Raw genomic sequence first — 22,668 nt, 5'->3', positions numbered from 1 at the left:
GGGCCTCAGGAAGCATTATTATGAGCAAAGCTAGTGGAGATGATGGAATTCCAGCTGAGCTATTTTAAATCCTAAAAGACAATGTTGTTAAAATGCCACACTCAATATGCAAGCAAATTTGGAAAACTCAGCAATGGCCACAAGACTGGAAAAGGTCAGTTTTCATTCCAATCCCAAAGAAAGTCAAGGCTAGAATGTTCAAACTACCATACAATTGTACTCATTTTACATGCTAGCAAGGTAAATGGCAATCCACTCCAGTACTATTGCCTGGAAAATCCCATGGACAGAGGAGCCTGGTAGGCTACGGTCAGTCTATGGGTCGCAAAGAGTCGGACACGACTGAGTGACTTCACTTTCACTTTCACTTTCAAGGTAATGCTCAAAATTCCTTCAAGCTAGGCTTCAACAGTATGTGAACTGAGAACTTCCAGGTGTACAAGCTAGATTCAGAAAAGGCAGAGTAACCAGAGATCAAAATGCCAACATCCACTGGATCATAGAAAAAGCAAGAGAATTCCAGAAAAACATCTGTTTCACTGACTATACAAAAGCCTTTTACTATGTGGATCACACCAAGCTATGGAAAATTCTTTAAGAGATGGGAATACCAGACCACCTTACCTGCCTTCTGAAAAGCCTGTATGCAAGTCAAGAAGTAACAGTTAGAACCGGACATGGAACAATGGACCGGTTCAAAACTGGGAAAGGAGTACATCAAGGCTGTATATTGTCACCCTGCTTATTTAACTTATATGCTGAGTAGTTCATGCTAAATACCAGGCTGGATGAAGCACAAGGTGGAATCAAAATTGCTGGGAGAAATATCAACAATCTCAGATATGCAGATGATACCACTTTAATGACAGAAAGAGAAGAGGAACTACAGAGCCTCTTGATGAAGGTGAAAGAGGACAGTGAAAATGGTGGCTTAAAATTCAACATTAAAATAACTAAGATCACGGCATCTGGTCCCATCACTTCATGGCAAATAGATGGGGAAACAGTGGCAGATTTTATTCTCTCAGGCTCCAAAATCACTGTGGTTGATGACTACAGTCATGAAATTAGAAGACGCTTGCTCTTTGGAAGAAAAGCTATGACAAACCTGGACAGCGTATTAAAAAGCAGAGACATCACTTTGCTGACAAAGTGTATAGACAAAGCTATGGTTCTTCTAGTAGTCATGTACAGATGTGAAAGTTGGATGATAAAGAAGACTGAGCACTGAAGAACTGATGCTTTTGAATTGTGGTGCTGGAGAAAACTCTTGAGCGTCCCTTAGACAGGAAGGAGATCAAACCAGTCAATCCTAAAGGAAATCAACCCTGAATACTTATTGGCAGGACTGATGCTAAAGCTGAAGCTCCAATACTTTGGCCACCTGATGCAAAAAGCTGATTCAATGGAAAAGACCCTGATGCTGGGATAGACTGAGGGCAGGAGAAAAGGGGAAGATAAAGGATGAGATGGTTAGATGGCATCAGTGACTCAATGGACATGAGTTTGAGTAACCTCAGGGAGAGAGTTAAAGACAGAGGAGCCTGGCATGCTTCGGTCCATGGAGTCGAAAAAGCTGGACAGGACTGAGCAGCTGACTGGACAACTTCTAAAATTTTCTGTGCGTATCTCTGGTGCCTTCAGAACATAGTTGTTGTTAATGGGTCACTGAAGAAATCAGAGGAAATTAAAACACAGCTGGAGGCAAATGAAAATGAAAACACAATGATCTAAACTCCATGGGATGCAGCAAAAATATTTCTAAGAAGGAAGTTTATAATGATACAAACCTACTTCACGAACCAGGAAAAACCTCAAGTAAACAATCTAACTTTACACCTAAAGGAACTAGAGCAAGAAGAACAAACAAAACCTAAAATTAGTAGAAGAGAAGAAATAATAAAGATAACAACAGAAATAAATGAAATAAAGAAAAAAAATACTAATGAAACTAAGAGTTATTCTTTGAAAAGGTAAAATCAATAAACCTGTAGCCAGACTCATCAAGAAAAAAGAGTCCAAATCAATAAAATCAGAAATGAAAAAGAAGTCAAACTGACACCACAGAAATAGAAAGAATCGTAAGTGAAAATGAAAGCTGCTAAGTTGTGTCCGACTCTTTGTGACCCCAAGGACTATACAGTCCATGGAATTCTCCAGGCCAGAATACTGCAGTGGGTAGCCGTTTCCTTCTTCACTGGATCTTCCCAACCCAGGGATCAAACCCAGGTCTCCCACATTGCTGGAGGGTTCTTTACCAGCTGAGCCACCAGGGAAGCCCAAGAATACTGGAGTGGGTAGCCTATTCCTTCTTCAGCAGATCTTCCCGACCCAGGAATCAAACCGGGGTCTCATGCATTGCAGGAGGATTTCTTTACCAGCTGACCTACTAAGGATCATAAGAGATTGCTACAAAAAGTTATATGCCAATAAAATGGACAACCTAGAAGAAATGGACAAATTCCTAGAAATGTTCAATCTCCTAAGAATCAGGAAGAAACAGAAAATATGAATAGACTAGTTACTGAAATTGACTCAGTAATTAAAAAAAAAAACACCTTCCAACAAGCAAAAGTTCAGAACCAGAATGTTTCTACTAAAGATGAATTCTACCAAACATTTAAAGAAGATTTAACATCCATCTTTCTCAAACTATTCCCAAAAACTGAAGAGGAAGAAACACCTCTGAACTCACTCAATGAGGCTGGTATCACCCTGATATTAAAACCAGATAAAGATATCATGAAAATATAAAAATTATAGGCCAATATCACTGATGAACAGAGATACAAAAATCCTCAAAAAAAATCAGCAAATGGAATTCAACAATACATTACACATGTACACCCTGATCAAGTGGGATTTATCCCAAGGATGCATGGATGGTTCAATGTCCACAAATCAATCAATTCGATACACCACATTAACAAACTGAGGAGGAAAAATCATATGGTCATCTCAGTAGATATAGGAAAAAGCTTGTGACAAATTTAACATTCATTTATGATTAAAACTCTCTGGAAAGTGGGCAGAGAGGGGATACACCTCAACATAATAAAGGCCATATATGGCAATCCCACAGCTAACATCATACTCAACGGTGAGAAGCTGAAACATTTCCTTTAAGATCTCACCACTTTTATTCAACATAATATTGGAAGTCTCAGCTATAGGAAGTCAGACAAGAAAAAGAAATAAAAAATTCAAATTAGAAAGGAAGAAGTAAAATTGTCAGTTTGAAAATGATATACATAGAAAATTCTAAATGAATTTGGTAAGTTTAAAACTTTGCAACTTTACCAATGAATCTGGTAAAATTGCAGGATATAAAATTAATACACAGATATCTGTTGCATTTCCACATACTACCAATGAACTATCAGAAAGAAAAAGTAAGAAAACAGTACCATTTATAATTACATCAAAAAGAATAAAATACCTGGGGACAAATCAAACGGAGGCAAAACACCTGTACTCAGAAATCTGTAGGACACTGATGAGAGAAACTGAAGACAACACAAACATCATGCTCAGGGATTGGAAGAATTAAAATTGTTAAAATGATTACGCTACTCAAGGCAATCTGCAGATTCAATGCAATCCCTGTCAAAATACCAATGGCATTTTTCAAAGAACTAGAACAAATAATCCGAACATTTGTGTAGAAACACAAACACACACAAAATGAAAAGTCACAACACTGAGAAAGAACAAGATTGAAAAATGGGCAGAGGACCTGACTAGACATGGAGAACAACACAGAGATTCTTCAAAAATAGAACTACAATACAATAGAGTAATTCTAGTCCTGTGTCTTTATCTGATGGAAATGAAGACATCAATTCAAAAGATATATTTACCCCATGTTCACTGAAGCATTATTTATAATAGCCAAGATATGGAAGCAACCTAAGTGCCCACCAATAGGTGAATGGATAAAGAAGATGGTGTGTGTGTATGTGTGTATGTGTGTGAGTGTGATGGAATATTACTCAGCCAGGAAAAAGAAAGCAACCTTGCCATTTGTGTCAACATGGTGGACCTAAAGAGTATCATGCTAAGTAAAATAAGTCAGACAAAGAAGACAAATATTGTATGATTTCACTTATGTATAATCTATAAAACAAATGTAACAAAGCAGAAATAGACACAGATACAGAGAACAAACAGGTAGTTGGGGGAAGGGTAAGGAGAGAAATAGGTATAGATTAAGCAACAGAAACTTACGGTTACAAAATAACTGAGTCCTAGATATGAAATGTACAGTTGTAGGGAATATAGTCAATAATTATTCATGGTGACAGATGATAACTAGACTTATGATGATCATTTTGAAATATTGATATTTAAATCACAGTGTTGTATACCAAGAACTAACATAGTATTGTAGGCTAACTATACTTCGAAAACAAACTAACTCATTGAGAAAGAAATCAGACTTGTGGTGGAGAGAGAGGGAAATGAATGAAGGCAGTCAAGAGATATCAATTTCCAGTTATAAGTAAATACTAGACATGTAATATACAGCATGAAAAATACAATTGAAACTGATGAAAGTTGTTAAGAGTAAATTGTCAGAGTTCTCATCACAAGGAAAAAAATACATTTTTTTCTGTTTAAGCTTGTAACTCTATGAGATGATGGATGTTCACTAAATATGGTAATCACTTCATGATGTTTGTAAGTCCAATCATTATGCTATACACCTTAAATTTATGTAGTTGGAGAAGGCAATGGCACCCCACTCCAGTACTCTTGCCTGGAAAATCCTATGGACAGAGGAGCCTGGTGGGCTGCAGTCCCTGGGGTCGCTAAGAGTCGGACAGGACTGAGCGAATACACCTTAAACTTCTGTAGTACTGTGTGTCAATTCTGTCTCAGTAAAACTGGAAGAAAAAATAATGTATCACCGTTGGTGCATCAATTGTAACAAACGTGCCACGCTAATGCACAATGTTAATAACAGGGAAAACTGAGGTAGGGGAAGGAATATACTAGCATTCTCTGTACTTTCTGCTCAATTATTCTGTAAACTTAAAACCGCTTTAATAAAAATCTATTTTACGTGTGTGTGTTAATCGCTCAGTCGTGTCCGACTTTTGTAACCCCATGGACTGTAGCCTGCCAGAATCCTCTGTCCATGTAATTCTCCAGGCAAGAATACTGAAGAAATGGAGTGGTTGCCATTTCCTTCTCCAGGAGATCTTCCCCACCCAGCGATCCAACCTGGGTTTCCTGCGTTGCACGCAGATTCTTTACCAGGGAAACCCCTATTTTTTTAATATATACTCAATGGGTAAAAAATAGCTGTTGAATGATTTGCTGAACAAGTAGGGGGTATGATTAGAGCAGAATAAATCCATGGGTTTGCAGAGTCGGAGGACTCAGCACGCGCGCGAAAGCTCTCTCTCTCTCACACACACACACACACACACACACACACACACACACACACTCAGCACGCACGTGCGCTCTCTCTCTCTCTCTCACTCACACACACACACACACACGTAACAGAGCTTCCCAGGTGGCTCTCTGCCAGAAACACACACACACACACACACACACACACACACACACACGAGTAACAGAGCTTCTCAGGTGGCTCTCTGCCAGTGTGATGGAGATGCAAGAGACATGGGTTCGATACCTGGATTGGGAAGATCACCTGGAGTAGGAAATGGCAACCCAGTTCAAGATCGCCTGGAAAATTCCACCGGACAGAGGAGCCTGGAAGGCTACAGTCCATGTAGTCCCAGTCCATGCGGTCCCAAAGAGTCAGACACGACTGAGCGACTACACACACACACACACACACACACGACTGAGCGACTACACACACACACACACACACGTAATAGACAAAGGAGGGGAATGGTACTGCATTCCGCAGAATTAAACCCGTTATGAAGTAAACGGAAACTGTCAATAATATCAGATATATAAATATATTCATGAAAATTATAGATTATAAAGTTAAATGCCTGTCTTAGTCATTAGTTGCCAATATCTTGAGGAATAGGTTATTTGTACCCTATCTTTGTCCAAACGATTTGCATATATTATGCAAATAAGTAGAACTACTCACAGACTGCCTATGTTCCGTGATGCATTCCCCTGGACTCTTGGATTGGCCTGTCAATCTACCTTATTTGCATGACGTGATTTAATAAATAAAGGCCACGCCCCCTCATGCTTTCACCTCTCGCGAAGATAAGCGTGAGTTGGAGCTCTTCCCTGGTTACGTCAGCTCCGCCCTCCGGCAGCTAATCCCTTCCGCCCAGTCTTCTAGCTCTTCTTAGCGGATAGTACTATAGGCCTAGCATCGTTTCCTTCCACTCTTGGCGTCTCTACGTCTCTCCGTTCCCATCTTTCCACGAACGCACTACGCACGCTCCGCCTCTTTCTCCCCCTAGTCGTCGTGCAAATTCTGCGTCCCAACAGCCTGGTCGACCGGCACCGCATTCCCGCCCCCTCTACACGTCTCAACGGCCGACGCCGGGAGCCTGCCTCTTCAGCCAACCGGCTTCCTAGCGCCTATAAGTCCCTCCTCCTTATGCAAATAACTTACGTCAGCTTCGCACGCTCTGCTTTTTTTTTAAAAAAAGGACAGCCCTGGAAGTAAAGAGGGATAGGGTAGATGGCGCCCCGCCCTTTATGCAAATAAAGGGGCGTGTCTAGTCGCGGAGGGAGGCGGGAGGGGGGGCGCTCCCGGGGGCGGCGGTTGCCCGGATGGGCCGTTAGTCGGAGCCTAGCCGCTGAGTGAGCGAGGGAGACGGGAGGAGCCGAACCCGGCGCCATCCGCCGCCATCCGCCCCCGCCCCACCGCCATCCCACCCCGCGGAGGCCCCTAGGCCCCGGTCCCGGACCCCCGCGCACCCGGCCAGGTGAGTCTGGGCGAGCCGAATGCTAACGCCCTTTTCCGGCGCGGGAGCGGTGGTGGCAGCGGCGGCGGCGGCGGCGGCGGCGGCGGCGGGCCGGGGGGAGGAGAAGCTGCCATTAGCCGCCGCCATTTTGTCCTCCTGCTGCCGGGCCCTGCCTGCCCCTCCCCCTCCGATACTCCCACCCTGGGACCCGCATCTCTAGCCCATCTCTGAGTCTATAACCTCCCCGTACCCACTCACCTTCTGGCTTCATGGGGAGCCCTCCCCCCGGCTCCTGGGCCGTAACTCCCCACCCGCCTTGCGCTCCTGGACTATCACCCCTATTTATGGGTCCCCTTCCTTAATGCCGCTCTGGGGTGGGCCGCGCCTGACTGTCCTACTCTCCCAAGAGTCTTCTTTCCTCCATAGTGAACCCCCTCCCATCACCCAGCGCTAAGCTCCCCCTTTTTTGACTCCCCACTTCTCGTCCAGTCACTCCCACTCTGGAACCCTGCTTTTATCCCGCATCTGTGCTTTCTATGTTCCTCAATATCTTCTCTGCTTTTTTCATCTCATTTTCCTTATCACCTTTTTATCCCAACTCCTTCTTTCTCCTGAGTCTCCTGACATTGCTCCCTTTGGTTTGCATCCTTTTCCTGCCATTCCCGCTTACGTGTATTATTTTCCACCGGCTTTCATAATTCTCTTATTTAGTTTTTTTTTTCATTATTCTATCCCCGTTTCTTTCATAAATTTTCAACGACTGGCCTTAAACACCTCCAGAGCAACCCCCATCTCCTTAAAGTTCTTGATTTTAGTTATCATCCCGGTCTTGTCTGGATATCTCACCAACTCACTATCTCTTTCCTTTACACTGTTGTCTACAAATAAATGCCTGGTCACTCAGGAACACTAACCGATGTTGGAGAGTATGGTCGGCTTGGGGAGCAAGGAGAATCAGGGAAAGAAATGACTGCTGATGGGGCGGGGGGTAGGAAAATGAAGTTGATTCTAGCCTTGGCCCCATGGTTACTTGGTGTTCTTGACGTGGATCCATAATGCTTTGTTTTACCCACGTGTATGTAGGGTAAACCAGAGCCCACCAGTATTCCATCTGGAGACAAACTTTTTTCCAGGAGCTGGGATGGGGGCAAGTGTAGGAAAAGATGGAATATTGAAAATACTTGATTCTGTAGCTTGGGAGTATGTACTGCCCCAGTTGTTCCCTGAGGAATTCTCTGGCACCAACCCCCAGTCTGGCTGAGCAAGCTCATAAAATCCTTAAACTCCTGCATACCTTCCTGCAAAACCTCCCCGGATGGGAGGGAGACTGCAGGAACTAGAACCCAGGGCAAACTTAGGAAGCTGGTGTCTAATGAGGGAGAGCTAAACCTCTCTTCCTTACATGATGGAGCTGTATGCCTCTCTCTGGTTTGCTCTAGGGCTTGGACTTGCTGTTTTTATTGTAGGTACCTGAAATGATTTTGATGGAGAGAGATTATTACTTGTGGGCATAATGAGGTTGCTACCCTTTATAGACTGGCACAAAGGGGAGAGTGTTTATACTAGGAAGATACTGGATTTTTATTTGGGATTCCTTGGTAAGGGGTGTCGGGGGGAAAGAGGGAATATGGCATATGGGCTTCGTGGGGAACTAAGAAGATATGATGGTTGCTTAAAGGAACTGGGGTGTTTGAATAGGCTGGAGGAAGAGGCATAAGAGGGCCATATATCTGGGCCCCAGTAAGAATAAAAGGGAGCATCTAGGCTTCTATTGGGAGGCCCTTGGTGGAGCAGAGAGTGAAACACTTGGTGTCTGGTCACAGGCTCCGGCACGTTTTGGGGGAGGCGCCTGCAGGACCCAACGTACTCAATGAGCTTCCAGCGCAATGTCCGATCGCTCGGGGCCGACTGCCAAGGGGAAGGATGGAAAGAAGTATTCCTCGCTCAACCTGTTTGATACGTATAAGGGCAAGTCCTTAGAGATCCAGAAACCCGCTGGTGAGGGTCCTGCACTGATGTTCCTAATTATTGGAGGATGAGTATGAATGGGTCATGTATTTCAGAGCTCTTTGAAGGGAACACCTGTAATACATATATCAGAAGGTTAGAGGAACACTAGAGACTTTCCACTTTTATCTTGGATCCCGTAGGGGACGTTGTGCTTTTGGTGAACACAAGCATCCTCCTACAAAGGCGTGTCTGTGGTTTCCTGTCTTTGGACACGTAAGAATTGGAGGCAAAGAAATGTGGACTTGGAGAAGTCTAGGGCCAGCTTGCTCCTTGCAGGCTCAAGATCAACCATCCCACAAAGAATTACTGAGTGTAAAGCCTTTCAGCCTTCCTTGTTGATAGAATTTCAGAGATTGCCTAGGGTAAAGGGAGAGAGGCTTTCTAAGAGAAGAGGTTGGGGATGTCTGTAAACGGGGCCTCGGGTAGGATGCTGTCAGATTTCCCATTAGAGGCATTTTCCATTCTCTCTCCATCTTTTCTCCAGTTGCCCCTCGACATGGCCTACAGAGTCTTGGGAAAGTTGCCATTGCTCGGCGTATGCCACCCCCAGCCAACCTTCCAAGCCTGAAAGCCGAGAACAAAGGCAATGACCCCAATGTCTCACTAGTGCCGAAAGACGGAACAGGATGGGCAAGCAAACAGGATCAGTCCGACCCCAAGAGGTAGGTGGAAACCTAGGGGATCTAGAGTTAGGAATATTTTAACTTTGAACTTCAAGATGAATTGGGGCTTGGTCTAACGTGGCCAGATGAAAGAGACAAAGAAGAAAGACCCTCTCCTGCCTATTCCAGGACTCCTGTTAAATGACTAAGGAATGGTACCTTTAGCTTTTTGTCAGGCGAAAGGAAAGCTTGAAGAACAGATAACAGTCTATGCAAGCTTGATGCGCTTGTGGTATTTTGTCTTAAAACTTGTAAAAAGTAGTGAGAAGGCCTGGGTTCGGTTCATGTCCTCCACCAGTTGGAGAAGCAGAGGAGCCGGTACCATCTCAGACTCTGAATAACCTTCCCATCTTACCATCCCCTCAGTTCCGATGCCTCAACCGCTCAGCAGCCGGAATCGCAGCCACTGCCGGCTTCACAGACGCCTGCCTCCAACCAATCGAAACGACCGCCAGCAGCCCCCGAGGTATCTGAAAAACTGGATGTTTTTTAGGGAGCAGGGGCAAGAATGGCTTGTAGCTCCTCCTCATGTCACCATTATCTCTCTGCTTCCCCAGAACACTCCTTCGGTTCCAAGCGGGGTAAAGTCCTGGGCACAAGCCAGCGTCACCCATGGAGCACATGGAGATGGTGAGTGCAAGGCTGTTTGAGGAGGTCTCTTTGGGCACCACAGTAGGCAGGAGTCCTGCACTATACCTTGAGCAAAGTGTCCTCATACTCTTAGCAAAATTTTAGATCACATATTTGGTTTCTTGGGAAACACATGAGCAAGATTTGTCGCAGATTTATATGAAAGTGAGAGGTGGGTATCCCCAAACTGATTTTGTTTCTTAAGGAATTAACACCTAATACATAGGGGGTAAGTTTGGAGGCAGAACTGGATCTGGTACCTGTCAGAGCCTTCCACTTTCACAGTGCATCCTCAGTAAAGATACTTTTGTCTCACTCTTGTGCCTCAACCCCAACAGGTGGAAGGGCATCAAGCCTACTGTCACGATTCTCTCGAGAGGAATTTCCGACCCTGCAGGCGGCTGGCGACCAGGACAAGGCTGCCAAGGAAAGGGAGTCTGCCGAACAGTCGTCTGGGCCCGGACCAAGCCTCCGCCCTCAAAGTGAGTGGCCGCTATTAGTGAGTGAATGGATTAGGAACCCACCTTTTGACCAGGACATCACCTTATTCCATTTCAGAGCGAAGTGCTGGCTTATTCATCTTTCTCCCCATTGGTTTCAGCTATGTTCACTCTGTCTTTTCCAAAATACAGATTCTACAACTTGGAGGGACGGAGGTGGGCGTGGCCCTGATGAGCTGGAGGGCCCGGACTCCAAACTTCATCACGGCCATGATCCCCGGGGTGGACTGCAGCCTTCGGGCCCACCCCAGTTCCCTCCCTACCGCGGAATGATGCCGCCCTTCGTAAGTTTGGACATCTTGTTTTGGATTAATTGTGCTGGAAGCTAGAGTTAGGAGTTACAACTTAGTCTTCAGCGGGGACAGCTGGATAGCAGAGGTTTGGGAGGGTGGGAGGATGAGAGGCTTAGGGCTGTGGTAGGCTGTTGGGCTGCTCCTCTAAGCGGCTACTGTTGGGCTCTTGCAGATGTATCCCCCATATCTCCCGTTCCCTCCGCCCTATGGACCCCAGGGGCCTTACAGATACCCCACCCCTGATGGGCCCAGGTGAGTAATGTAGGTCTGGATTTGTGCCTGGGGACAGGGGAAGCCTGCTGAGGAGGAGATGGTTCTCTAGCCAGGAGGCTCGGTCTGTGATTATACAATCCAGCCGCCTTTTATCTTCTTCTCTCCTTTCCCTATTCATACACAGCCGTTTCCCCCGTGTGGCAGGCCCCCGAGGGTCAGGGCCGCCAATGCGTCTTGTAGAGCCTGTGGGTCGGCCTTCCATTCTTAAAGAAGATAATCTCAAAGAGTTTGACCAGTTGGACCAGGAGAATGATGATGGTTGGGCAGGTGAGTGGATGTTAAGGACCGAGTATTTCAGTTTTGTTTTGGGGGTTTGGTTTGGTTTGGGCTGCACTGTACAGCTTGTGGGGTCTTAGTTCCCTGACCAGGGATTGAATGCAGGCACTTGGCAATGAAAGTGTGGATTCCTAAGCACTGGACCGCCAGGGAATTCCCAAGTGTTTCAGTTTTAAAAAGCAAAATCTGATGAAAAAACAATGGATCATTATGGGAATAGACACTGAGGGATAGGGCAGATACCTGGAGGAAAACCGCATCCTGGTGGAGAAGGAGTCAGAGGAGTGAAATTGACAGTCGTGGTGGATCTGGATGCCAGCGGGAAGAGGGCAGTTGGCCTTGATAGCGCATCTAATCGTGTAGTGATACTCGAGATGGGAGAGCAGAATGCTTGGGTTACCATGCTTCACTTTTCCCCTTAGGGGCCCATGAGGAGGTTGACTACACTGAGAAGCTCAAGTTCAGCGATGAGGAAGACGGGCGAGACTCCGATGAGGAGGGAGCTGAGGGCCAGTGAGTTTAGGGCTCTCTGGGGGGTGGAGGGGCTGTTTGTCTCACCGTAATAGACTCTTAAAGGAGCTGGGTTGCAGCTGATTTTAATTCTACTGTTGGTCTACTCACAGCAAGGAGTCCCAGTCAGCTGCTGGTGAGGAACGGCCCCCTGAAGCAGATGGCAAAAAGGGCAACTCCCCTGGCAGCGAACCGCCCCCTCCCAAGACGGCCTGGGCAGAGACCTCTCGGCCTCCAGAGACAGAGCCGGGACCTCCTGCCCCAAAGCCTCCCCCACCCCCACCCCACCGAGGCCCCGCCGGGAACTGGGGCCCCCCTGGGGACTACCCAGTGAGTGTCTACAATGAGGGGTTGAGAGGGTCGTTTTGGGGAGACTAGTTTCAGCTGACTGATTGAAGCAGCAGTAATAAGAGGAAGCTGGAGGGAGGGCCAAAAATGGGCTGCAGTAAGTGTAGAGCTGTGGAGCATATCTGAAAAGGTTTGGAACATCGTTGGTGTTAGGTGGGTTAGGGTGAAGAGAGAAATTGGAATGCTAGTTAGGAAAAACAAGGACACCTATGGTCTTCGGGTCTTGAAAAAGAAGAAAAAACGATGAGGATGATGAGTTTGTCCCTACCATGAGAGGCCATCAACCCCAAGGCCTGGTCTTTGTACCTGCAGCTAGAGACAGTTGATTAGTCTGTGAAAGAGATCGTAAGAAACATAGTAACTGACACCTCTGGCCCTGCTGGGTTTGCCCACTGACAGGATCGCGGGGGGCCTCCCTGCAAGCCCCCAGCGCCCGAAGATGAGGATGAGGCTTGGCGGCAGCGGCGAAAGCAGTCTTCGTCTGAAATCTCCCTGGCTGTGGAGCGGGCTCGGCGCCGGCGAGAGGAGGAGGAGCGGCGCATGCAGGAGGAGCGCAGGGCAGCCTGTGCCGAGAAGCTCAAGCGACTTGATGAGAAGTTTGGGGCACCTGACAAGCGGCTCAAAGCAGAGCCTGCTGCACCACCTGCTCCCCCTCCTGCTCCCGCTCCACCACCTGCAGTCCCCAAAGAACTCCCCACGCCTCCAGCTCCTCCGCCGGCCCCAGTTCCAACACCTGAAAAAGAACCAGAAGAGCCGGCACAATCCTCTCCTGCCCAGTCCACCCCCACTCCAGGTGTGGCTCCGGCTTCGACCACAGTGGGTGGTGGGGGCAGCGCCAGTAGCCCCAGCAATGGTAGCTTCGAAGCCAGTGCAGGTATGATGGAGATGGTGATGGGTAGACCTTCTGTCTGCTTGGGGTTGAGGGTGCAGGTGGTAAGGATGTGAGTAAAGGAAATAAAAGGCAGTTTCGGTTCATTGGACTGTCACTGGTATGGGTGACATGGATCTTTTTGCTTCTGTGGACATCTGAGGGGGAAAGGTTTTCTTACCTGAGTTCCTGAATAAGTAGTAACCTAAAACCACTTCCCTATAAGCCTAGAGTGGAGCAAGGGTGAAGGAAGTGTTACTTTTGATGATTTCATGGGAAATTAATGCCACCACCGTTGGCTTTTGAGAGACCTTGAAGTGTTTTCATGGATTTTAAGTGGGATGGTCTTATTGTTAGAGGGGCTGCTAGAAGTGAGTGCTGAAATTATCGGGTGTTCATGGAATATCTGTTGGTGGACTAGATCGCTCTGATTATCTTTTTTTCAATGCAGTGGAACCTCAAGTACCCTCAAAAGAGGGTCCTGAACCACCAGAAGAGGTTCCTTCCCCTGCCACACCCCCAGCCCCAAAGGTGGAACCCAAGGGTGATGGAGTTGGTCCCACCCGGCAGCCCCCCAGCCAAGGCTTGGGCTATCCCAAATATCAGAAATCATTGCCTCCTCGTTTCCAGCGGCAGCAGCAGGTGAAACTAAATTACTTCTCTTAAGGGCTGCTTCTCTGGTTGGTTTTAGTATTTAGCCTACCCATAAGTTACTTCCTGGGTCCCTCTACCAGTTGTCTCCGTTGAGTCACCCTAGTTTCTGTCTGGTCCAAGTGTCGCATCAGTGTGGGTTTTGTTTTTGCTAGTCCTGCGTTCTGGTTGGTCCTTTGATGCATCTCACTCCCTTTTGTCCTTCCCCAGGAGCAGCTTTTGAAGCAGCAACAGCAGCAGCAGTGGCAGCAGCATCAGCAGGGCTCTGCCCAGCCTACCCCAGTGCCCCCGTCACCACCGCAGCCTGTGACCATGGGGGCCATGCCAGCTCCACAGGCTCCGCCCCCGCCCCCCAAGGCCCTATACCCAGGTGCTCTGGGCAGGCCCCCGCCCATGCCCCCTATGAACTTTGATCCCCGCTGGATGATGATTCCTCCTTATGTGGACCCTCGGCTCCTCCAAGGCCGGCCCCCTCTGGACTTCTACCCTCCTGGTGTGCATCCCTCTGGTAAGGCACCATAGACGAGGTGGGGCGTCGGGGACCCCTTAGTCTTGGGAAGTAGGTATTCTCATCTTGCTGTGGGGATGAAGGGCAACCAATCAAGAAGTGAGCTTAGCACTCCCGAGATAGCTTTTTGTTGCAGGAGTAAAGTAGGGATGCCCCTACACCAAGATTCTCCTGGGTGGAGGGAGGGATAGATTGATCTGTAGGGAAGCTGAGTGGTTCACCATGTTTTAGGAGAGCAGACACTGTCTCCCAGGAGATGGAGGCACTGACATTGACCGGACTGACGTGGGGGATTGAACTGGGGAGGTGCTTTGGGGGCTGGAGGGCCTGTAACATAAAAACAATACTTTTTCTCATACTGTTTGGTTTTCTCAGGCCTAGTTCCCCGGGAGCGTTCAGACAGTGGGGGCTCAAGTTCAGAGCCATTTGAGCGCCACGCACCCCCCCTCTTACGGGATCGGGGCACCCCACCAGTGGATCCAAAGTTGGCTTGGGTAGGAGATGTCTTCACCACCACACCTGCTGACCCCCGCCCACTTACTTCACCACTGCGCCAGGCTGCTGATGAGGATGAGAAGGGGATGAGGTGAGTGTGAGTAGAGAAACGGAAGGGTTTCTAGCAAACATATCTAGAAGAATAGGTACTTTGGATTATTAGTGAAGCGATAGGAATAAACAAACATGAAAGGAGTGTTTGGGTCATAATAATAAAGTGTTCTGTTTCCCCACCTAGTTCGTTTTCCTTTTGAGATACTTACTTCCATCTTTTCTGTCTCTCTCTTCAGGAGCGAGACCCCTCCAGTACCTCCTCCACCACCCTATCTGGCCAGTTATCCAGGCTTTCCTGAGAATGGAACCCCTGGGCCCCCAATCTCTCGCTTTCCTCTGGAGGAGCCAGCTCCCCCAGGGCCCCGTCCACTCCCCTGGCCCCCAGGCAATGAGGAGGCAGCCAAGATGCAAGCTCCACCACCCAAGAAGGAAACCCCCAAGGAGGAGGCTCCACAGCTGACAGGGCCAGAAACTGGTCGAAAACCTTCCCGAGGAATTGGAGGCCAAGGCCCCCCGCCACCTCGCAGAGAGAGCCGCACCGAGACCCGCTGGGGCCCACGCCCAGGCAGCAGTCGTCGTGGGATCCCTCCAGAGGAGTCAGGGGCCCCTCCCCGCCGGGCCGGGCCGATAAAGAAACCCCCACTGCCTGCGAAAGTTGAAGAGCTGCCCCCCAACCCCAAGCCCCTCGAACAGGGGGATGAAACCCCCAAGGCTCCAAAGCCAGACCCATTGAAGACAGTGAAGGGGAAGATAGCTGGCCCCAAGGAGACCCCACCCAGTGGGAATCTTTCCCCTGCCCCAAGGCTTAGGAGGGACTATTCCTATGAAAGAGTGGGTCCCAGCTCTTGCCGGGGTCGGGGCCGAGGGGAGTATTTTGCCAGAGGGAGGGGTTTTCGGGGGACCTATGGGGGACGGGGGCGGGGAGCCCGAAGCCGAGAGTTCCGCAGTTACCGAGAGTTTCGAGGAGATGATGGACGTGGAGGTGGGACGGGGGGACCAAACCATCCTCCTCCCCGAGGCCGCACTGCCAGTGAGACACGGAGTGAGGGCTCAGAGTATGAAGAAATCCCCAAGCGGCGCCGGCAGCGGGGCTCAGAGACAGGCAGTGAGACCCACGAGAGTGACCTGGCCCCCTCGGACAAGGAGGTCCCCACTCCCAAGGAAGGAGTACCTACGCAGGTCCCTCTTGTTCCCCCATCATCAGGAGCACCCCCTTCACCAGCCCCAGCCCGCTTTTCTACTGCCCGAGGTGGGCGAGTCTTTACTCCCAGAGGGGTGCCATCCCGGCGGGGTCGAGGGGGTGGGCGGCCTCCTCCCCCCATTTGCCCCGGCTGGAGCCCCCCAACCAAGTCCCTGGCTCCAAAGAAGCCTCCAACAGGTCCTATGCCACCAAGTAAGGAGCCTTTGAAAGAGAAGCTGACCCCGGGGCCTCTGTGCCCTATGGTCCGAGGAGGCAGCAGTGGAGGCAACAATGGAGGCATGGGTGTGGAAGACGGGGAGCGGCCCAGAAGGAGACGACACGGGAGGGCTCAGCAGCAGGACAAACCACCTCGTTTCCGGAGACTGAAACAGGAACGAGAGAACGCTGCCAGGGGAGCTGAGGGCAAGCCCTCCCTAGCTCTTCCAGCTTCTACACCCGGGTCAGAGGAGGCTCTCACGACAGTAGCGGTGCCCCCACCACCTCGCCGGGCAGCGGCCAAGTCTCCTGATCTGTCAAACCAGAACTCGGACCAAGCCAACGAGGAGTGGGAGACGGCCTCTGAGAGCAGCGACTTTGCCAGCGAGCGGCGGGGGGACAAGGAGGCTCCGCCACCAGCACTGCTGACCCCCAAAGCTGTGGGGACTCATGGAGGGAGTGGAGGTGGTGCTGGACCAGGCATCTCAACCATGTCCCGTGGAGATCTGAGCCAGAGAGCTAAGGATTTGAGCAAGCGGAGCTTTTCGAGTCAGCGACCTGGCATGGAGAGGCAGAACCGGCGCCCAGGCCCAAGCAACAAGTCTGGCGGTGGTGGTGGCAGCAGTGGAGGAGGTGGCGGGGGTCCTGGAGGGAGGGCCGGCTCAGGGCGAGGGGACAAGAGGAGCTGGCCCTCTCCCAAGAACCGAAGGTGGGTACGGGCAGGTGGTTAAGTTTATTCCTTTGAGTTGTTGGGTTGGGGGAGGGGAGAAAACCTGTTAGAGAAGCCGGGTTGGATGCAGTGGAATGGAGGTCAATACATGGAGTGAGCTGTTAGGGCACCAGGGATCTGTGTTTCGGTGACGTGGCTGGAAAGCAGTGGACAGCATCGGAAACACCCGTATTCTTTGTTTTCCTTTGTGCACCTGTACGAGTAAAATTTCCTTAGAAGTGTGGGAAAACAAGGATTCCCTGGCAGTCCCAAGGTTAGGACTCTGTGCCTTCATTGTCCGGGCTCAGCTTTGATCCCTGGTTAGGGAACCAAGATCCCAGGAGTTGGGTGGTGCGGCCAGAAAAAAAGTTCTCCAGAAACACCTGGATTTTAGCACAGAGAACAGGTTGAAGAGAGTTGTAGGGAGAATGGTAACAGTTTTGTAAATACTGGAGCTGATTCTTTGTTCTCTTCAGCCGTCCCCCAGAGGAACGTCCCCCAGGGCTCCCTCTGCCTCCCCCTCCCCCCAGCAGTTCTGCGGTCTTCCGCTTGGACCAAGTTATCCACAGCAACCCTGCTGGCATCCAGCAGGCTCTGGCTCAGCTCAGCAGCCGCCAGGGAAATGCAGCTGCGCCAGTGGGGCACCCAAGGCCGAAGCCTGGGCCTCCCCAAGCCCCTCAAGGCCCCTCTCCTCGGCCCCCCACCCGTTATGACCCTCAGAGGGCCAACAATGACGACATCAGTTCAGGTAAGCTGGAGGGGCTAAGGGTTCCCAGGGTGTTGAAGGAGGAAGTGTGTGGCCCAGGAGTGATGGTGCTGGGTGTCTGTACTGAGGGTGTAGGATTGGGAGGTGGAGTACAGAGGGCAAAGCTCAGGTTGGTGATAGTCAAGGCAGATGCTGATGAATTTCCCCTTCTCCCCAGACCCCCATTTTGAGGAGCCAGGGCCGATGGTGAGGGGGATGGGCGGGACGTCCCGGGACTCTGCTGGAGTTAATCCCTTCCCCCCTAAACGGCGAGAGCGGCCACCTAGAAAACCAGAGCTGCTGCAGGAGGTAAGGGACTGGGTTGAAGTATTTCACTGCTCTCACTTTTGAGAGCTCTAACTTTATGTTTTCTCCACTCTTTTTCCTATTTCTGCCATTGTGTTTTCACCCCAAATTCTCAGTGTTGATCACTGCTTACTTCTTGTATCTCCTGTTTTGCCCCACACGTGTGGTTCTATGTCCTACTTGCTTGCATTGCCCAGTTCCCATCTCATTCACGTCTTGTTTCTGGACTCTCATTTTTAGGAATCACTGCCACCTCCTCATAGCTCTGGATTTTTGGGCCCCAAACCCGAGGGCTCAGGCCCTCAGGGGGAGTCCAGAGATGCAGGAACAGAGGCCCTGACCCCTCACATCTGGAATCGTTTACATACTGGTGAGTTCAGCTGAGAAGAAAGGACTGTGTTAGAGGACTTAAGAGCAAGATGGACCGTAGAACTGTCTTCTCTCACTTCTGTATGTTGGTGCTTTTCCCAGCCACTAGCCGAAAGAGTTACCAGCCTGGCTCCATGGAGCCTTGGATGGAACCCCTGAGTCCTTTTGAGGATGTGGCTGGCACAGAGGTGAGTGAGAGAGGGAGGGAGTGTCTGAGCTGGGATGTTGTTGAGTACCGGCCCTACTTGCCCAACTGTCCTGGGATGAGCGTGGGGCTGTTCCATCACAGTCGTCTCCTTTCTATAGTTTGTCTATGTGTGTACCTCATTCAGGTATTGGGGTGCTTCCTGCTCTGACTTAACTCCTTCTCCACTCCTCTCAGATGAGTCAGTCTGACAGTGGGGTGGACCTGAGTGGGGATTCTCAGGTGTCATCAGGTCCCTGCAGCCAGCGAAGTTCCCCTGATGGAGGACTCAAGGGGGCAGCAGAGGGGCCCCCCAAGCGACCTGGAGGCCCCTCACCCCTGAATGCTGTTGCTGGTGAGGGTCCACCTGGCTCTGAACCCTCTGAACCTCCTAGGAGACGGCCACCTGCCCCCCATGATGGGGACAGAAAGGTAAATGACCAAGAAAGGATAAGAAGGTTTCTGGGACTTTGGCCTTGCTTTTGTCTCCCCTTTCCTCTGCCTGTGTGTGCTGATTTGAGCTTCCTTTTCCTCCCCCGACCCCTACTTCACTGTGTTGCCCCACTCAGGAGCTGCCCCGGGAGCAGCCTCTGCCCCCTGGGCCCATTGGCACAGAACGATTGCAGCGTACAGACCGAGGTCCAGAGCCTGGTTCCCTCCGGCCGTCCCATCGACCTGGTCCTCCAGTCCAGTTTGGTACCAGTGATAAGGTCTGTGTGGACTGGATCGGGGCGTCTTGGCTTGGGTGGAGAGAGGGGAAGGACTGGAAGTGGGGGAGGACACATGTCTGAATCATGGACCATCTCCCCTGCCTCGTGATCACAGGACTCAGACTTGTGCCTGGTGGTGGGAGACAGTTTAAAAGCAGAGAAGGAGCTGACAGCATCAGTTACTGAGGTAAGTGGGAGAGTGAGGTTTTGATGACAGGCTTTGGACACCTGGAGGAGAGTGTCTGGGAGTGACCTGGGCATCCAGGTTGCACAGATGGCCCTCTTGACAAGACTTCTCCTTCCCAGGCCATTCCCATGGCCCGAGACTGGGAGCTGCTCCCCAGTGCTTCTGCCTCAGCTGAGCCACAATCCAAGAACCTGGCTTCTGGGCACTGTGGCCCTGAGACCAGCTCCTCAGGCCAGCGCTTGTACCCGGAGATCTTCTATGGCAGCCCTGGGCCTCCCAGTTCTCAGGTGGGTCCTGCTTTCTATTCAAGGACCCCTCTCTGTCTGCTGTCCCCTAAAATCAAGCCTTTCCCATTTGCAGTTTTTAAAATTTTTCTTCCTGCTTTTGTTGTAGTGGGTGGGGTGGGTGAGTTTTTCTTGACCAGGAAAACTGGAGCTGTTCCATTCTTGCTTTCCTGCAGGTCTCAGGAGGAGCCATAGACTCTCAGTTACATCCCAACAGTGGAGGCTTCCGTCCTGGGACACCCTCACTGCACCCTTACAGGTAAGACTTATTTCAGAAGGACATGGAACTGTGTTCAGGGAAAGAGAGAAGGGAAAGACACTTCTTGGGTACCTGGAGGGTGGTGGACTTCCATTTCAGACTAAGGGAGTTGACTGGTTCCTGATACTTCTCCGCCTTGGCCCAATTTCCCTCCAGATCACAGCCCCTGTACCTCCCCACGGGCCCAGCCCCACCCTCAGCACTGCTCTCGGGGATAGCTGTCAAGGGCCAGTTTCTGGATTTCTCTGCACTGCAAGCAACAGAGCTGGGGAAGCTGCCGGCTGGAGGGGTTCTCTACCCTCCACCTTCCTTCCTCTACTCTCCAGCCTTCTGCCCTAGCCCTCTGCCAGACCCACCCTTGCTTCAGGTGAGAGGCGGGCGGATGCTGGGCTTAGGGGTAGGAGTAGGGTGCTTGGGGGGAGTTGACATTGTCCTCCCTGTTCCCCAACAGGTGCGACAGGATCTGCCATCCCCCTCAGATTTTTATTCTGCTCCTCTGCAGCCTGGTGGCCAAAGCGGCTTCCTCCCCTCAGGGGCCCCTGCCCAGCAGGTACCTTTATCTTCCCAGTCCCCTTTGTGCACTTTGCCTTCCAACTCTATAGCGTTTTTTGTTGCTTGTTTGGACTCTTGCTGGTTTTCTGACATTCCTCCCTGCCCCCAACACACACTCTCATGTTCCCATGTTTCTCATTACAGATGCTTCTGCCCATGGTGGACTCACAGCTGCCTGTGGTGAACTTTGGCTCCCTGCCACCGGCGCCGCCTCCTGCCCCACCCCCCCTCTCTCTGTTACCTGTGGGCCCTCCTCTGCAGCCGCCCAGCCTGGCTGTGCGGCCCCCACCTGCTCCTGCTACTCGGGTGCTGCCTTCACCTGCCAGGCCCTTCGGCCCTAGCTTGGGGCGAGCAGAGGTAAGGTACAGGAGCTGAAGTGCCAGGGAACCCTGAGACTCAGGGGTAAGGATTCAGTATCAGGATGAAGACGTGGAGAGGCAGGATGCTCATGAGTCTTTTTTCCTTCAGTTGCACCCAGTAGAACTGAAGCCGTTCCAGGATTATCGAAAACTGAATAGCAACCTTGGGGGACCTGGGTCATCACGGACTCCCCCATCTGGAAGGCAAGAGAAGGGAATGGGGGTGCAGACTGCCCATCCATCCCCAAGGATTTACTTTCTTTGGGGACCATAGGTGGGTCTGAAGGTTGCCTCAAATATCTTTCCTCCAGGTCTTTCTCTGGCCTCAATTCCCGTCTCAAGGCCCCACCTTCCACCTATAGCGGAGTCTTCCGCACACAGCGCATCGACCTCTACCAGCAGGTGAAGGAGAAACCCTTGTAGGCACAAGTCCGAGTTGAGTTTCCCCCTGAGTTCCCACTCTTCCATCCCTGACCTCCCTGTTTGACTTAATTCTTGCACATGTGCCCGCCCCCCAGGCCTCCCCACCAGATGCCCTGCGCTGGATGCCGAAGCCTTGGGAGCGGACAGGGCCACCTTCTCGAGAGGGGCCATCCCGAAGGGCAGAGGAGCCTGGGTCCAGAGGGGACAAGGAGCCTGGATTGCCCCCACCCCGCTGAGGGAGTTCCCTTTGCCCCCCACCCCCCGGGGCTTGTATATAGATTATAAATATATAAGGGGGAAAGGGGTAGGTGGGGAAGGGTTGTGGGGCTGGTGCCTCGCTTCCCCTCCTCTCCCCTCCCCTCGTCCCCTATCCCTGGGGCCGTTTGTTAAAAAAGAATAAAAGGATTAAAAAAAAATTCCCAAATGATTTGGGGGATGGGTTGGTTGGTTGCAGTCTCTTATGGTATATTCAATGCCAAGTGATCTGTAGAGTGGTTTCAGTTAGGCAAATATTTGTTACTTTACCTTGGTGACCACTTCTAACTACCTCAAAACAAGCTCTTGGTGTTATCTTAGAAATTTCGTGGGCCAGGAATTAGATTTTGTTTTCTTGTGCCAGTGAGGTTGGTTTGTACCTGACAGCTGGGTCGGTCCTGTAGAGCTTTGCTTGCATGTATGGGGCCATGGTGGGACATCTGGATGGTAGAAGGCCATTAGATTGTCAACCAGTGTCTTTACATGGCTTCTCTAGCAAGATATTCTGAGTCATCAGGCCTTTCACGTCCCTGAGCCAGCGTTCCAGAGGTCTTGGCAGACGCTGCAAAGGTTATGACTTGGCCCTAGGTTTCTGCCAGGTTTTGTTTGTCCAGCACCAAGCTCGCTAAAGGAGGGGCATGACAACTGCTTCTAAAAAGAAACAGTGGACAGCCCATAGCCACATGTCACTTTGGTCCTGTCTGCAAACCAGAAGTGTCTTTATAGTCAGACTCTGATCAAACAGGAACAGTGGGCTGCTTGAACTGGGTAGACCAGTTCCACCATAATCAAACTTGGCTGAGTTACCCTGGTACCACTGCCTGTTAGTTAAGCCAAGACTCACATAGGTCTGCAGCTACTTGGCAATTAAGTGGTTTTTTACTGATTTGAGAACCCTATCCTAGTGTGCACCTGAGCAGATTTCTTTCATCGTTTTTGCATGGAAGTATTCCTTGAAAATGGCCAACTCTAAGACAGGATACTGC

At 50.3% G+C, this 22,668-nt stretch overlaps 1 protein-coding gene and 1 non-coding gene across 2 annotated transcripts; both read left to right on the top strand.

The window, feature by feature from the left end:
• The first annotated feature begins 6,784 nt into the window (after positions 1–6,784).
• Positions 6,785–21,794, top strand: PRRC2A (proline rich coiled-coil 2A). The gene is made up of 31 exons (XM_068961093.1): positions 6,785–6,887; positions 8,690–8,864; positions 9,361–9,538; positions 9,905–10,004; positions 10,096–10,168; positions 10,507–10,650; positions 10,801–10,952; positions 11,134–11,213; positions 11,359–11,501; positions 11,933–12,023; positions 12,134–12,350; positions 12,768–13,242; positions 13,688–13,878; positions 14,098–14,395; positions 14,771–14,981; positions 15,181–17,049; positions 17,526–17,797; positions 17,973–18,103; positions 18,341–18,470; positions 18,572–18,657; positions 18,852–19,085; positions 19,223–19,363; positions 19,479–19,550; positions 19,670–19,837; positions 20,011–20,093; positions 20,250–20,460; positions 20,545–20,643; positions 20,790–21,002; positions 21,114–21,208; positions 21,316–21,406; positions 21,523–21,794. Exons 2-31 carry the CDS (start codon positions 8,753–8,755, stop codon positions 21,661–21,663), a joined length of 6,501 nt encoding a protein of 2,166 aa, XP_068817194.1. The 5' UTR covers positions 6,785–6,887; positions 8,690–8,752; the 3' UTR covers positions 21,664–21,794.
• Positions 9,047–9,177, top strand: LOC138069833 (small nucleolar RNA SNORA38). Its single transcript, XR_011144103.1, has one exon. It is a non-coding gene; the product is annotated as a small nucleolar RNA SNORA38 (small nucleolar RNA).
• Positions 21,795–22,668: the final 874 nt, after the last annotated feature.

The sequence above is a fragment of the Capricornis sumatraensis genome, chromosome 22, assembly GCF_032405125.1.
Source record: "Capricornis sumatraensis isolate serow.1 chromosome 22, serow.2, whole genome shotgun sequence".
Classification (NCBI taxonomy): domain Eukaryota; kingdom Metazoa; phylum Chordata; class Mammalia; order Artiodactyla; family Bovidae; genus Capricornis; species Capricornis sumatraensis.
The sequence above is the reverse complement of the archived record's forward strand: the minus strand, read 5'-3'. Positions and strand labels throughout refer to the sequence as shown.